Here is a 16,539-nt window from a genome sequence, read left to right as displayed (position 1 = left end):
ATTGGGTCCTGAGGCGAAGCGTAGGGTAGTCCACATAATGCATGTAGCTATGCGTAAACTGTGTTTTTAGTTGCATTGATAAATTAGTGTTCAGAGCGTTAGACTGGTGCCTAGTCACAAAAATGCATTGTTAAATTCTTCAAACTTTATTCTGTTATTCATGAAATTAAACCACATATTTGTAGGTTTAAACCATTGCCTTGTTTGTGCTACCTCAGCGGATTAACGTCAGCTAAGCCTGTCTGTGGTAACACTGTAAGTGAAAAGTTGAACTTGAGAAGATTTCAGGCTGTGGAAGCTGCCAGAAAGATGGAGGTGCGAGACTGTCTGATTTCTGCTCCTGGAAAGGCGATCCTCCACGGGGAACACGCTGTTGTTCATGGAAAGGTATGAGACTAACACACATTTAAAACCAAACTAGGATGCTGTCAGCTAAGATTAACATTTTGAAAGCTTTTACGTTCGTGTATTTTTATTAGTAATATTAAATTGTGTGGAAAAGGTTTGATTTACATCATACTAGTTCTGATTACGTCGCAATTGTGACTCTTTATTTCGTATGGGATATTTTAAAACACTGTTGCAACATGACATGTAGTTTTTCAGTCTGTTGTTTCATAAGGCATTAAAATCAGACATAACATTTAAAATGCAACTGTGCCTAATGCAGTTGAATTATGAATTTTTCTGTTTGATTTTGGAAAAACTAACAGAAATGTCTTAAAAGTTGAAATACCAAGAGGGAAAGCTGATGAGGGCTTCCACCAACCCTGACAACTGGGGCTAGCTTGGATATAAAATGGTCTAATTACACTCCTGATTTTTAGTATTGTAGTACTGTGAAATGTGAACTGACTTGTATGTTTGTTGTTGCAGGTGGCTCTTGCTGTAAGTTTAAACCTGAGAACATATTTGCAGTTGAAAGCGAGGTCTGATGGCAAAGTTTGCATTAACCTACCTAATATAGACACATTTGTCTGCTGGGAGTTGTCCGAACTGAAACAGCTGACGTCATTTTTAAGTGGTAAGAGAAGATTTTTCACACTGACACATTTAGTTCAAACTGATGGATTATTTTTACTTTTTAGATTTGAGCTTAGTTATGTACTCGGATCGCATCAAGTGATTGCCAGATATATTTTCATTCACAGACAATTAAAGAGGCCCCCTTTGGTCACAAAAAACATCACATTAATCAGTTATCTTGTTGAAGAATAGATACACTGCTGAAAATTATGTGTGTCTGTTTTGTCCACCTGCATATTAAATTGTTTCTGTTTCTTTAAAATATTACAAACAGATAAAAAAGGAGAGATGCAACGTCTAGATGCTGAACTGGTGAAGAGACTGCGTGAATTTATTGGCGTGACCAATGGAAATTTAGACAGTAGCACTTCAGCAATTTTGGCCTTCCTTTACATCTACCTGTCACTTTTTGGATCAGGGTGAGGTATTCCTAATGTTCTTCACATTTTATAGAAACAAGACTCATCAAAACTATCAGATTTTTTTTCTCACATATTTTTAAGGTCTGCTGAATTTCATGGCCATCTATGGTAATAAAAGCACCAGTCACTACAAAATGATGAGTTAGATGTTCATGCCGTCTTTCCACAGGCAAAACATGTGATAATGTTAAGCTTTTGCTATTTGCAAATGTCAGATGATGCCAACTACCAACTGTGTCTGTTTGCAAAGTATATTTTAGAAACATTTTATTAAGGAAATGTTCACTCTGCTCCATATTTGTCCTAGTTGTGTTATTTTTTTCATATGATTAGGGGAGTGATGATCTAAAATGTGTAGCAGGGGGAGAGTTTTCTGACAGAGGTGGTACAATTTGACATCAATACTATCAAAACGGTTACTTCAAATAGAATTAATAAATAGATTTTATTGATATCACAGTAGAACTCAATGATTTGAAGGGGTGACAGGACACCTGGTAGAGTGTAATGGTCTTTGTAAATTATATGGTCTTGTGCTCATGTTGCTAAATGCTATGAATATATAAGAAAGTGATGAGTACACGCCTTGAGGTTTATTGCACTCGTTCAGGCCTGGAGTTTTTCCTTCTTTGTTCACAACCTTAATGTGATCCTTTATTTCTTTATTGACATGGATAGGTTGATTGGATGAATTAAAACACGCATAAAGACGGTAAAGAGAGTCAGATCGGTGAACTGTGCGGCCCGAGCTGCTGGGAAGATTCTCAGGAACATTAGAGCTGCAGGTTGTTGGAGGGTTTAATCGGCGCTGACACAGTGCTGCTGTGTCAGAGCGAGGTGAAGGATTTCTGACAGGATGGCCACTAATGAGAGTCAGGCACCGGGCCACTCTGCACCCTTTAACAAGTCTGGATGGGTTTCCCCCCTCGAGAGCAGAACCGGACAATTAGTTTAGAGTATTTTTCTGTCTGCCTGAAAGCAACCACTCTGAAATGACATGAACAGAAATGTCAAGTTTGTTTCTGCTGTATAAAGTAGTCTATGTGAGGCTGCATTATTGGTCTATAATAAAAATAAAGCCAGTGATGTAGCTGAGTTTTTGTGTGATGTACTAGCAAATAAAATAAAAAATAAAAAAAATAAACAACAAACACAGTTGCTGTTTGTCTTAGCTTTATTTGTATGTAGTTTAATTAAACACCAACTCATTGTTTTATGATTCTGTTTTCAGAGATATGCCCAGTCTGACGGTGTCTGTGTGGTCAGAGCTGCCGACCGGAGCAGGACTGGGCTCAAGTGCTGCTTATTCCGTGTGTTTAGCTGCAGCTTTCCTCTGTGCAACTGGAAACATTCCCACTCCTCTCAAAGAGTGGGAGCAGACTGGCAGGTAAGAACAAGGTTTTCTTGTATGGGCTGGGATTTTGACTTTAGCAGTAGTTTTCATCAACAGAGCAATTAGTCTCTGAGGTTTTGTCTAAAAATTTCTAAATGACCAGAGTGAATAACTTGATGCAATTTGATAGAAAAGATCATGATTACTGTTTAAGTTTTGTATTGTTGGCTTAATTTTTGTAATTTTTTTTTACAGATTATCTGTCTCATATACTATCATGCCATAATGATAATTGTAATACATAAAAAAGTTACGTACTGCAGCTTCAATCTGAAATGAACCGTCGTTTGATTATCTAAAACACGCGCGATCGCTAGTGGAAACTTTGTACTTCTGAACAGTGCCACTATAATTATTCAATTAAACACACAACTGTTTACCTGTCTCTGTGATTGCTCATTTAGCAGCACCCTGTGTTGTTGTAAACTGACTGCAGATGGTGTCAGGAGGATCTGGAGCTCATCAACAGTTGGGCTTTCCAAGGAGAGAAGATCATTCACGGAAATCCCTCAGGAGTAGACAATGCTGTAGGAACATGGGGTGAGATAGAAAAGTGTTTAACATAACATATGGTGCATGAAGTTATACTCCACCCCTTTGTCTCCCCCTTTAATACCAGTAGTTATACTATTATTATTTTATCAACAGTTTACAATATCACCATTTAAAATCATCTTTTAAATGTTTTTTTCTACACATAGGTGGTATGCTGAGATTTTTAGCTGGAAAGATAATACCACTGAGCAGGTACTGTTGGAGTACTTATGAACGTTTTGGTTAATAAGCCGATTTAGGAAGATATGCATGCTCTATATTTTTAGTAACAAAAATCAAGCTTCCTCTGGAAAATCATCCTCTGATCATGAGGTGACTGAACTCTCTAATCTTTGTTGCTGCCAGGGTGCCGTTGTTGAGAATCCTCCTCACTAACACCAAAGTACCACGGAGCACCAAGGTACTTGTTGCCAGGGTGAAGGACAAAATTAACAAGGTACTAAATGGTTTTCCCTCCCCCATGTGTTACTTGCCGACACTATAATTAATATAATAGGCAGTGCTTTTTCGTGGCTGATACTCCAGGGCATGGGGTTGAGTGCCTCCATAAAACATTAAAATTAAACTCTTAGCCAGCACCCCTGTGTGCCGTTGCCTTGGCGACACCAGCAGGTGTGCAGCTTTCCACCCTGGACAGAGATTGGGCTTGTACGGTGTTGTGCCAATATTGGACACAGTCAGAGTCAGACCTGCCAAATGTGCTGCCCATGTGCAGTATGTCCACTGAAATCTGCTGTGCAGTTCTAAATTTAAACGCATAAACACATTACTTTTTCACAAACTCTGTGCAAAAGATATACAGGAGATGTTAATCTGCCTTTGTTGTTGGCCTGTTTTTGTTTTGACCTCCTGCAGTTTCCTTCCATCATGATCCCTGTGCTGGATTCGGTCGATGCCATTTCCTGCACCTGTGAGAAAGTCCTAACAGAGATGACTTGTGAGCCCATCACAGGAGACCACTATAACATCTTAGAGGTACAGATTTTTTTTGTAATTTAAATGAAATATAGGTATTGAAAATGTGTAGTCAGAAGTACAATTTAATTTTATTTGATAAATAAAATAAAAGGTGAAAACACTGGAACCCCAGTGCAAATATTCACATCAACATACTGTTGTTCATCTCTCATGACCTGTATTTTTACAGCTTTTTTTATTAAATTTTTTTATAGGAGCTAATTGACATCAACCAGCATCATCTGAATGTGATTGGTGTAGGGCATCCTTCTTTAGACACGTTGTGCCAGGTTACAGCGGCTAGAGGACTTCACAGCAAGCTTACAGGAGCAGGTGGAGGAGGCTGTGGCATCACACTCCTGAGACCAGGTGCTGCACAATAATGGTTCTTTATTTGCTGTCGTAACCGCGCACAGTTCAAATGGTTATCTATCTAATACCTGGCTACGTTTGTACTCATTTCAACAAGCATATATCAAAAAAATTTCTACTTATCCTTTTCAGCTGTGTTTGCACTTATAGTTTAATCAATTTCTATGTCTGAAATTAGGGCATATTTAAATAAAAAAAGATACAGATGGAAGAAAAAAAGGCAGCCAATAACAAAACTGAAAATAACTAAAGAATGATAACATTACTATGTCGAATCAACAGTGACATCAATGCAAAACAAGTCTCCAGCTTGAATTTGAATTCATAAAGTGGAGATTTTTATCCCATGAAGAAAAGTCAGACAAAATGTTGATTTAGAGACAGGAGCCTGGAGACTTAACAAACCGGAAACCTTCCCATTGATTTAAAAGCTCCTCAAAGGAATCTCATTTTGTCTGTAATCTGTCACAGTGGTGAATGAATGTATGGGACACAAACCTAATGGAGAAAAACAGTCTGAAGGTTCACCCAGTTAATTATCTGTATGTCTCTAAAGGTTCAGCTCCGAGTCCATTGCTACACCCAGATTTTGGGTTTCATGATGGAATATTTATTTATTCAATCATGCCATCTGGAGAAATCTGACAATTAGTTTTTGTACTAACATAAGACGATAGAAAGTACAGTGAAAGAACCTTTTCTTACCTGAAAAACTGACTGACTGCTCCAGCTGTCTGGGTTATTTGGGGGTGTTCTTTCACATAGACTGTAATGCCCAATTGTCTCAAATTTTGAGTAATAAGTGGGTGAGACTGAACTCGCCAACTTTTCCCACAAAAGGGCTCACACCATTTTCTTTTCCCTGTGTTGCCTATAAATGTCCTCTCATCTGTTTGATATATTCCAAATCTTTTCTGTCCAGAAAACATTACATTCTTTTATGGAAAATTTGCAGGTGGTTTTGGTACACGTTCAGTTTGGAGGATATGCTTAAAAAGCTGCTATGTCATAGAAAAGTGTGTAAAATTCTTAATGGTTGAGACTGGCTTAAAAATGTGACATTTTGAGGTTGAAAAACAATATAGAGAAAAGAGTGCTTTAGTTGTTGCTTTTAGTTCTGTAATATTTCTTTTGGCCTTCTTACCTGCACTGATCGTCAGAAGATCAGAGAAAAAAATGTTCAAGCTAATGGAGGGCGCTACGGCAGAACATTCATGTCATGCCTCTTGATATTGTCCTTTGTAGATTTTAAGGTATGCTTGTAATTTTAAAAGTTGCATTCTTTTTTTTTTTTTTTTCCTGAATTTCCTTTTATTTATTTAATTGAATTCCTTCTTTCATTTCCCAACTAAACATTCCTTGTGTCTTTGGCTGCAAGATGAGCCCAAAGTTTTATTGATTCATTCCAGAGCAAACAATGGAATGAATCAATCTGTCTTTTCAAAACAGCCATCCAGAAGAAAATTACATTTTATCTCCATACTCTATGTTTCTAAGGCAAGCTTTGCCAATCATATTGAGTGTTTTTTTTTGCCTTATACATAGTAACCCATTCTGCCCATTTTTCTTTACAAATACTTGTCTAATAATTTCAGTTTAATCTAACAGTTTTTAGTTACGGAAAACTCTTTGTGTCATTAAATGTTCTGTTTTCCACAGACACTCACCACCTTTTCTCAGATGTAGGGATTGTAAGGACAATGCATGATGAGAGGAATTATAGAAAGCACATATACATATGTGTGCTCATGCACTGAACCAATCAGAAATCCTGTCTTCAGTCTGTTTATGCCTGCAGCTTACTGAATTTTAATAGGTTCTCAATCTCCTAAATAGATTTCCAAATACTTTTTTCTTCTCATGCTTTTGTTTTTGAATTGCAGCTATTTTAAACACTTTTGCATCTGTCTGCTCTAAAGCTCATTATAATAAAGCTCTTAGAAGAAGTTATTTTATCTCCGTCTGTAGAAGCTGCGCCTGCACCCTCAGGATAGACTGTTATGGAAAGAAAGAGGATGTGAGGTGTTTTACAACTATCAAGGGTTTTTTGAGTTTGTTGCAAGCTTTTCCATTTTGACTTCATTTGTGTTCAATATTGTAAGAATTAAATCATTTTAAAACGTGATAAAAAATAAATCAATCATTTGAGTGATGTTAAACCACTAGAACTGACAGTTTTTTTTTGTGATTGTTTATTCAACTTTTTAAAATTGAATTACTTCTTTCCTTTCCCAACTAAACATTCCCTTTGTTCTGCACTCTTTCGGAGTTTTTATTTGAACAGAGGTCTGCAAAATATTTGACGCTGAGGATATTATTTCATAACCCAACCCTGTTCTTGCCCATACTCTTTACATCTTTGGATGTTGGATCGAGAGTTGCTCTGTAAAACGTAAGATATTGTTTTACAAGCAGATCCATGTTTTAAATGTCTCCACAGCTTTCTCCATGATTTGTCTGCTGTGCTCTGTGGTCTTCATGATGCTGTTTATTCACTAATCCTCTCTAAGAAACATTTGAAGCTTTCATGGAACCATCTTAGTCTGACTTTTCTTGTCTGCTGACATTATTGTTGGTTTTATTTGCAGAAACTGATTCAACGACTGTTCAGGGGACGATGAAGGACCTGAGGGACTGTGGCTATGACTGCTGGGAAACAAGTATTGGTGGACCAGGTGTGCAGCAGCACTTCCCTTCCTCTGTTAAAGAGGAAATTATGGAGGTTTTAAACCGGTACTGAGGCCTACTGGTGGCTAAACAAAAAGACTGATTCGTACACTGTGGGACCTTTAGTTGATGTCTCAAAACCTTTGATATACTTAACTAATAATGGGAACTGAGAGAATGAAAGCAAAAGGGGAAAAAAAGTGTTTCCAATTGATTTTTTTTTTGACTGGACTTGATGTTTTTTTTTAGTGTACTTCACTATAATCAACTGGGCTTTTTTTGCAATTGGAGCAAAATTACATGCAATGATGTATCTGTACACTAGATGGCAGCAGAGTGGCACATATTGTTTTAATGAATCAGGATAAAAATAATACTTTAATGGATTAGTTTAATAACATTAAATCCTCACTTCTATAATTTTAACAGGGTTAAAAACTGCTTTAGTGAATGTAATAAAGCTGTGTGAGTGATTTCTTTTCAGGACACATCAGTTACAAAAAAAAAAGTTTGTAAGTTCAAATGAAGGATTTGTTCTGGAAATTGATGCATGCCAGATTGAATATTAAAAAAACAAACCAAAAAAAAAACTAATTGATGTCTAAAGTGATGTTTAAAGTGAAAATCTTCAGCCTCTAAATCATTTTGCGGTTTTATTTATCAAGTTAAAGACTAACAGGTTGTGTTGTTTTGCTAATGAAGGTTGCAGAAAGGAGGACAGCAGGCGTGTGCGGCCTCTCTGGAGGATCTGGATTAGCATCACTGTACTGTGAATAAACAACAAACAGCGTCCCTCCGAGTTACACAGACACACAACAGCTTTTCCAAATTCTCCGCCACTTTATTGCTCATCCTTTTAAGCATTGCAAAATATGCTGCAAATAGCGCAGCTGACGGATCTGTCTGGAATAACCCCCCCGATTTGGGGAAAAGGTCACCGTGGGAGTGAATATCCATTTCATTTTTTTGTTCTTTCAAATGTCATGAAGATTGAGAAGTCCAAATCTGGCTGCGTACGTGAATAAACGACATTCGTCACCCCACCCGCAATCCCCCCTGCCCCCTCTCACACACACACACACGCGCCCGTCGCACTCACCCACCCTTTCTCTGTGTCTGCCCTCTCTGTCCTCTTGAATTGTGTCATCTTTATGTCAGGGCAACCCCCCTGTCAGCGTGCTGCACAGTTGCTCCTAACCCCTGCTGGAATTTAATTACCACTGCGCTTCTCAATTGAAATGGCATTGAGGAGGGCGGGAAGGCAAGAATAGCTGAGGGTCGGAGCAAACAAGTGGGGGGTGGCAGACAAGAGGGGACACAACGAAGCCAGTTTTATTTGAAACCCCTCTTTTTATTTTCTCTCATTTTCTTTCAGTCCTTTTTGCCCGAGTGAGGCACAGATGGTATTTTTTATTTTTTTATATATATCAGTGTCAGTGCCGGCTTCTTTCTGCTCTGATGAATAGAATCTAAGGAGGGCCTGGGATTATTTCAGATAACCATGGGGGTGAGGAAAGGGGGTCAAGGATAAAGAGGAAGAATGTCAGATTTCCAGAAATACAGTAGGAACTGTGAGCTGCCCTTGCAGTGGGGCAGAGAAGAGGGGGGGGGGGGTATGTAAAAATCATTTAACATTTTGGGTGTTTGAGGGAGTTTTGTCTGTATAAATCTGTGTGAGCGAAACGGCAATGAATAATTCATTTTGTCCAAGCAGGAGGAATGAAATGCTAAATGGGAATTTGCTGAGTGGTCTTGCTCACTGTGGCGCATTCCCTCTGGTCCCGTGTCAACTGGTGAGAGACTTGTCAGGAACCATTAAGACTGAATGCAGAATTAGACCTGACTGACAAGATATCATGAAGCCGATGTCCAGTGGTTTTGCTAATGGGGATTTCAGTGTACAGCTCCATTCACATCCATAGATCAGCATTTGTCTCTGTTATTGTGGAAAGTGCCTGTTTTGTGCGTTTTTACGCCGTATGTGTGTCAGAGGCTGATGAGGAAACGGCCTCGACGGGGGACATTTAGGCAACCGTTCCCCATCAGCGTGTGTAGGAACACGGTGACAGAGGCACAGTCAACATCACAAGCTCCTCTCTGTCATCATGAGCTGGATGATCCTCCTGGGGCTGTTTGCCCTTTTGCTAAGTAGGAGGTTGGCGGTCCGCGTCAGAGGCAGGGGTCCGAATAAGACAGCAGGATGTGAGAATGCTGTCAGAAATAATTTTTACGGGGTTCCTATGCAGTTTAGAGAAGTCTGGGATTTTCTTGAAGCATTCTGTAGGTGTGGATAATAATAAATATGTATGGTTGTGTTTTAAAGTCTTAGTTTCCTGTTCCATTGTCTAAATGTTGCATCAATAAGTTCATCTATGCCCCCATTTGCCCATACATCCAACCGTGCAGGTAAAGCCTGACCACTTCATAAATGTGTGCAATAAATTTACTGCCAATTGGGAGGTATTTGCTAAAAATAATATTCTTAAAGCTGCCCAACAACATTGCACCCAAGAGTCAAACCAAGAGTATCTTTTGATAAAACAGGAATTATCACCAAACTCCTCTAACAAAGCAACCTCTAGCATTTTGATATGAGCTTCCCCTTTTGCAAAGGTAAATTTAAAATATTAAATTTACGCAATATATAAGAAAAAAAAACTTTTAAACATTCTTCTGTTCAGAGGTTTTAGGATTACAAAATTCACCCCTTTAAAAAAACATTAAAAAAAAAAACACTCAAGGATTGTACTCGCTGGTTTAGATATTCTTCTATAAACTTCTGTTGACCCAACTTAAAATAAATATTTGAGATTGATGCAGTGAATGTTTAAAAATGCAGCTCATTTTACACTTTGAAGTTGCATAATGTAAATTTTTTGTAGCTATCATCTCTGTTATAATCTTCAGACTAAACAAATATGTGCTGAACTGAACCAAACCCTTTCATATGAATGGATGAGATGAAGTTTGTCCCCACAGACAGCAGATCTCAACCTCACATCCAGTCAAACAGTTTTGGCTCCAGAACTTGGGGCTTTTGCGGGATCTCATTTATGGGCTGAACTCCATTTCCACACTGACCAGAGCTAAGCAAATGTCTTCTCTGGATGTTTATGTGTCATTTAATCATTTCCTGCTAGATTTTTATTTTTAAGATACAGCCAAACTTTCACAGCATATCAGTTGACCAGGTAACTAAAATATCAAAGTTTTGATTTGAAAACTTTATTTAATCTTTCCCATCCTTGTCATGTCTCAACTTTATCTTGCGAGACTCTGTGGGTCCACGCCCCCCTCTGACCCCCTCTGGCTCTCCTGGGCCGGGAGCCTGTTTTAGCGGTCCTAAACGTAGCCAAAACATTTAAAGTGAGGTTTCAACCTGGAGGATCTGTTATGTCTAGAGCTGGGTTTCTGTTATCCCTCAGAAACAGACGGAGCTGCACAATTGTAAATATCTGAAAACGCACGACACCTCCTCTCCATGTCCCTGTTTCCATTATGGAATTGTATCATGTCTGAGTATTGATCCCAGAATTGATCCCACGGAGTCGAGGGCATGTGCAACACACTCCGTCATCTCTCCAGCGCCGGCAGTAGTATGTTTTTTAATTGCAGTCTAAGGCGCTCGGTTTTCATGTTACCTTTGAAAAGCCTCATTGATTTTTATACCACCCTTCATCCTCTCTGTGCTCCGTTTTAAGAGAAAATCCCTTGTCAGACTTTCCCCCGAATGTAAAAGCATGAGATCTGCCAGTGCCTTTCACAAGGCTTCCAGGTGCTATTCAGACACATTAACACTCAAGTTTTAAAAGTCAGGTGTGTGGATTTTTATAATTTTTTTTTTCTGTTCAAATAAAACAAAGAGGAATGAAGGCTTTGCTACAGTCTGCCAGTCTCCGTGTCAGTGGGAGCTGCTGAACGCTGGGCTGAACAAACCTTTAAACTTGTTAAGTACATGTTCTTGGGTTAGAAGAGACCACAATGCTAGAGATGTTTAGTAAATCTTTAAGTATAAAATGTTCTTTGTTACAGTAGAATAAACTCACTCTCTCTTTTTCTTACTGAAATCCAACGTTTGACATAAGTACATTTATTCAGTGGGAAAGCAAATCTCAGAAATTCATTGCTGCAACTGCCATCGCCACCACTGCTAATCCTCTCCGTTTATTAATAGAAGCACTTTCCTGTAACTTTCCTTAAGACTGGAGCACACAGAGAAGGGATCATTCCTCTGCACAGTCTTACTAGATCACAGAGATTCAGAGTATTGGACCCTTTCTTTTACTTTCTTCTCTTCGACTCACATCTGGGATTGAGCAGGCCGTAGAAGAAGGATTTTGTATTTGATCAAATATTTCTCTGTGGGGTCATAACATTTGGATTTTGTTGAAACGCACAATAATGGCGAATGTAAAAAAAAAAAAAAAAAAAAAAATTATACTGTTGCAATAAAATGAATTATTTTTACATATCTTTTAGGCATCTTTACAAGAGATGCCACCAATTGTTACAGGTGGTGTTTAGCATTTTCGCATAAAGTATAGCTTAGTATTTCTGAGCTAATTTTTAATCTTGAAAATATTGTAAATTTAGACAAACTGTGTCTCATGTAGCAACCCTACATGAGACACAGTTTGTCTTAACAGAAATATTTTTAAAAAATGAGTCTAATAATCCAAACAGGATTTGTTTTTTGTTTTGCTCTGGTTTTTAGCTGAAGCTCAGATACTGGCACAGGAATATATTTAGCATATGTGTGTCTATAATGCAAAACAAAAACATCCTCAATGAAATTTGATTTGCATTAATTTGAGAAGCAGCTTATCTAACATTCATACTATGAACTCACTTTGAATTTGAAATAGGTTCTCATAATTTCCCTGGGATTGCAGCCAATTTATCGGATCCCCCCCCTACCCCACCATCCTCACCGCGGCTCAGAGGAGGATGATCTCAAAACGTTATCACGTGACATAATGTGATTGATGGACCATTAAAATGTCAGCCAGATGTACTTAAAACTGCGGCTTTTAGGTTGATAAATCACGACCCAAATGGATGCATAAAGCTGTTAGAAACAAATATTCCCATCTAGAGCTATCTGCAGTCGGATAGTAATGGATGTTCAATCTGATGGTCTGTCTGTCTGTATGTTTCTTCACATTTTGCTCCCCCTCCTGTGCAGCACACAAGCATGTCTGGACCGTTGCAGTCTTATAATTACAAAGAAACAGGTAGGAGTGTTCATATTTCATCTGCTGCATTGGTGATAACATCTAATAATCTGAAAGCCGTGGCAAAATTGGTATCTCGTTGCTCATGCATTATGAATGAGTCACTGATTGCTTTTTTGCATAGATTAGCAATCATTTCACAGAAATCTCTCCTATAAAAAAAAAAAAATCGCAATAGGATGGTTTTGGCTCTTTCTTTTTTTTTCCTGAGGAGTTTAGACACCAAATCATGTTGCTTTTTTAACATGGGACATATCCAGTGATGCCACCGTCCCCTCTCGCCCCTCAGCTCCATCTTCTGATTTATTTCTCTATGCATATCATCATGGTGAAGATAAGTGCAATTTTCAGCCCACTTTGCAACTGATTGCTCACTTAGAGAATATATTCAGCATCTACAGTGTTATTGTGTTTGGAGCCAAGCAGCTAAGTACCACTAAAAATCCCGGGCATCCCGAGTGTTCATTTGTCGACTCTGAAACTTAGGCGCGTCTGAGGCAAGGCGTGTGTGGATTTCTGTGACCTCTGCCTCTCCTGACTTGTAGCCACAGGTTGGCGTAACGCATAAGGGGGCCTCTATGGTCTACTGGTTAGGAAAATTGTCTGGTGAGCAGATTCCCTGTGTGAGGTTTACATACTTCCCCTGTTTCCTGTCAGGCAAATAACCTGCCTCACTTTCGCAACCAGCCATATCACACGGATGCAGACTACTGAAAGAGCAGGATGGTTGACTCGGTTTTAACCACTTTTCATGATAAAATATTAATGCTACAGTAGTATAGTTGTTTTATCCAGTAATTTATTTATTTATTTATTTTTTAAAACATCTCAGTTTATCAGGGAACTCAAAAGCATACAAACTAAATGGTGCCACATCTTAAGTTCTGGTAACTGGATCTTTGAATAAACAAATCTTTGAAGACCTGAGAGGTCCAGATGGTTTCTACCTGACCATCAACTCTGAAAAGTATTCAAGCCCACAACATGTCGTGGTATTTTTACACTGAAAATTGAATAAAAAGTGACTTGTGGACTGATGTTATATGATTCCCTTCTAGTGTGGATCAATGTCTTGACCGCATCATTTTGAGTTGCAGGGACTGATGGATTCAAATGCACCATTATGACAAACTGGTCAAAATAAAAGTATTGGTTTTCTGCCTTTCTCCTGGCTGCATTGCATTTTTAATAAGATAATGAGCATCTAATAACAATAATGAGATAAGATGATAATTATTTAGTCATGAACATGTTGATGTTAAAATTTAGGTCATCGCCCAGATTTCTTACTCTATGGTCTTTAGCCTCATTGAGTCGAGTGCTGACTTTTCACTTTGTGTTTTTTGGGGCCCAGAACTTTGACGTCAGCATTTTATACTGATATACTTGAATTAAAAATTCTTACACATCATCTCAATGACATTAAAACACAGTCACTCAATGACTGTAAGGAAGTGCGGTTGTGCGATGGCACTGAAATACATGTCATTAGTATGACAAATGCTATATTAGCCTATAATCTGATAATAATCTGATTAGGGGTAGCATATAGGTATTAAATAACATCTAATGATAGGACTATTGAGAAACCTCAAACCTAATAACAAAAAAAGAAATTTATTTCATGTTTTCTGGTTTCAAGCCTCACTGAGGCTAGTTGGGCGCTGATCTCCAACTTTACCTTTTACATACTAATAATGACTTTTGTTGCATTTACATGGAAGAAATTCTGATCCGTGATTGTATAGATATTGGGGACCCACTCAGTGACTGTACAGGACTGTGGAAATGTAAAGTTGGGCGTCATAATGCGCGATAAGATATTTGGTCGTATCCTATAATCTGAGCTGGGAGTAGAAGTCAATGTTGAATAAAAATGATCTGAGAATGGATCCTTGACAAGCCCCACATGTGCTCTTTTTTTTGCTCAGAATTATTTTTCCAAAATGTCACAATCCGATAAGTAAGACTGTAAGCAATCCTTCACAGCGCCACACAATCCAGCGCTGTGTTTTAGGCTATCAATGTCATGTTGATCGATTGTTTCAAAGGCAGCTCTGAGGACCATTTTTTCCCCCTAACAATAAATAAAGTTCTGTCTTGTTGAAGACTGAATATCAAAAGAAAAAAAATTCTGAGCTTGAAGCAGCTCTTGGCTTGTGGGGACACCCAGGCTCCATCTTCCAGCATAACCCCTGGCCTTTGCCCCCCCCCAGATGGGCAGAGTCACAGGCCCTGTGGAGGTTGGTGCCCTCCGCCTGACAGCCCGTCACTGTGCTCTGGTGGTGATTCTTTTTTTTTTTCTTGCAGGAGATAGTGTCTGATTGGGAGCAGTGTGTGAATAGCCCTGTCACACTCGATAAGCCAGCAAGACGACCTGTGACGGGGACATATGGCATGTTTGACAGGGAGAGAGGGTGCGAATCGCACTGAATGATAAAATGGTGTTTTTCCCCCTTCGGCAATGTCATGCTTTCAGGCAAGCGTGTGGACCATCGCTCACTCAAGCAGCTGACTCTGGCCTCCTTGTGACATCTCCTTCAAGGTCCTGCGTTTCTCTGCATCGCGTCTGGACAATTCTGACAATGTGAGCTTTTTCTGCTCACAGCTGCTCCGTTTGCTTGTCTGTGTGGGGGACATAATTGGATATCAGTTTAGTTTAGCAAGGGAGACTGGGAAATTCATCTTTAAGGCCGTTTGTCAAAGCTTCTCCTAAAGCTCCCCAGCACTGCAGCCCTCCCTCCTGTCTCTTCTTAGCCTGTCACACTGTTGATTAATACAAACACACACACACACACGCAGTCTCGTCAAACAACTCTAATTGATGGGTTCTGCCTCTTCACAACCCTGATTTATTTAAAGGGGCCACGAACTCTGAGCCATGGAGCCGAGAGGGAGACGAAGACAAGCCGGTTTGGATTGAAATTATTGAGTTTGATCTGCACGCCTTTCATCCTCTCTGTCAGCCGGGTCCTGACTTCTACTGTTGCAGCCTCGACTCCCATCCTGTCAAGTGTCACGTTGTCAGCGTTCGCGGCCATGACGGACAGCCCAGGTGTCGCACTCAGGCTTCAGTGCACCATCAGGCGCCTCCGCTCTGGTCCCCAGTGGTTCACAGTCAGAGAGACAGCACAGTCCAGTAACCCCTCTCAAACCCAGCATGTCTTGCTCCCTGGGGAGTCCACTTTCTGTGTCCACTGGGCCAGAACCTAAAAGCTCCCAGCCAGTGGTCACATAATCCCACTTTCACTCTGAATGCTAATTATAACACTTCAACCGCTGCAGCGCTTCTTCTTCCATTAAAATGACTATTTCTGTCGCTCCTTTCCCCGAGAGAAAAGAAGGCTCGTCTCAGGATTCAGTGATTGGTGCTGATGAAGAGGACGGAGGCCGATATGAGCACCATATTTGATTAATCTGAAAGCTCCCATGATGAACAGGAGGAAAATTATTACTGGGCTCTGCAGTATTTTAGTTCATGTTTCGGCTTACAGGTAGTGCTCTGGTTTTATAGCTTGAAAGTCAAATAATCTGGTTTACCGCAGCATCCAGCTACTTTTATTTTAAATGTTCCAAATAGTTAATGGATAGTACCGACAAACTAAACTTTAAAATAGAAAATCTACAGTTTTTTTTTTTTTTTAATATTTGTAGCTTGATTTTGAATCTCACAATCTGTGTTGTTTTCTTTTCTGCCCTAAGGCCTAACAAGCAGGATAGTATGGTTATTATGCTAAAAGCTAAAGTGGTCTCAGCTTTGCAGAGCGTGATTGCCCTGCTGCAATGCCAACACGTTAAAGAAGGGGGCCAATCATCCACTCCTTGTTTGTTAATCAGCCGAGAGCCCTCAGCAACGCAAGAAATTTTTACTAAAGTTAAAAATGTTCATAGATTAGGTCGCGTTTTCTTTCAT

General features: G+C 39.3%; 1 protein-coding gene across 1 annotated transcript; it reads left to right on the top strand.

Moving 5' to 3' along the window:
• The first annotated feature begins 20 nt into the window (after positions 1 to 20).
• Positions 21 to 8,017, top strand: mvk (mevalonate kinase). The gene is made up of 10 exons (XM_008418715.1): positions 21 to 387; positions 877 to 1,024; positions 1,301 to 1,445; positions 2,680 to 2,835; positions 3,278 to 3,381; positions 3,543 to 3,588; positions 3,742 to 3,832; positions 4,252 to 4,371; positions 4,569 to 4,722; positions 7,314 to 8,017. Exons 1-10 carry the CDS (start codon positions 310 to 312, stop codon positions 7,463 to 7,465), a joined length of 1,194 nt encoding a protein of 397 aa, XP_008416937.1. The 5' UTR covers positions 21 to 309; the 3' UTR covers positions 7,466 to 8,017.
• Positions 8,018 to 16,539: the final 8,522 nt, after the last annotated feature.

This window comes from Poecilia reticulata, linkage group LG9 (genome assembly GCF_000633615.1).
Source record: "Poecilia reticulata strain Guanapo linkage group LG9, Guppy_female_1.0+MT, whole genome shotgun sequence".
In the NCBI taxonomy this organism is placed as follows: Eukaryota; Metazoa; Chordata; class Actinopteri; order Cyprinodontiformes; family Poeciliidae; genus Poecilia; species Poecilia reticulata.
The sequence above is the reverse complement of the archived record's forward strand: the minus strand, read 5'-3'. Positions and strand labels throughout refer to the sequence as shown.

Coding starts and splice junctions, on each gene's coding strand:
- mvk (XM_008418715.1), top strand. CDS start 310: ATGGAGGTGCGAGACTGTCTGATTTCTGCTCCTGGAAAGGCGATCCTC. Junction 3,382..3,542: donor CAATGCTGTAGGAACATGGG/GTGAGATAGAAA, acceptor TTCTACACATAG/GTGGTATGCTGAGATTTTTA. Junction 3,833..4,251: donor TGAAGGACAAAATTAACAAG/GTACTAAATGGT, acceptor GACCTCCTGCAG/TTTCCTTCCATCATGATCCC.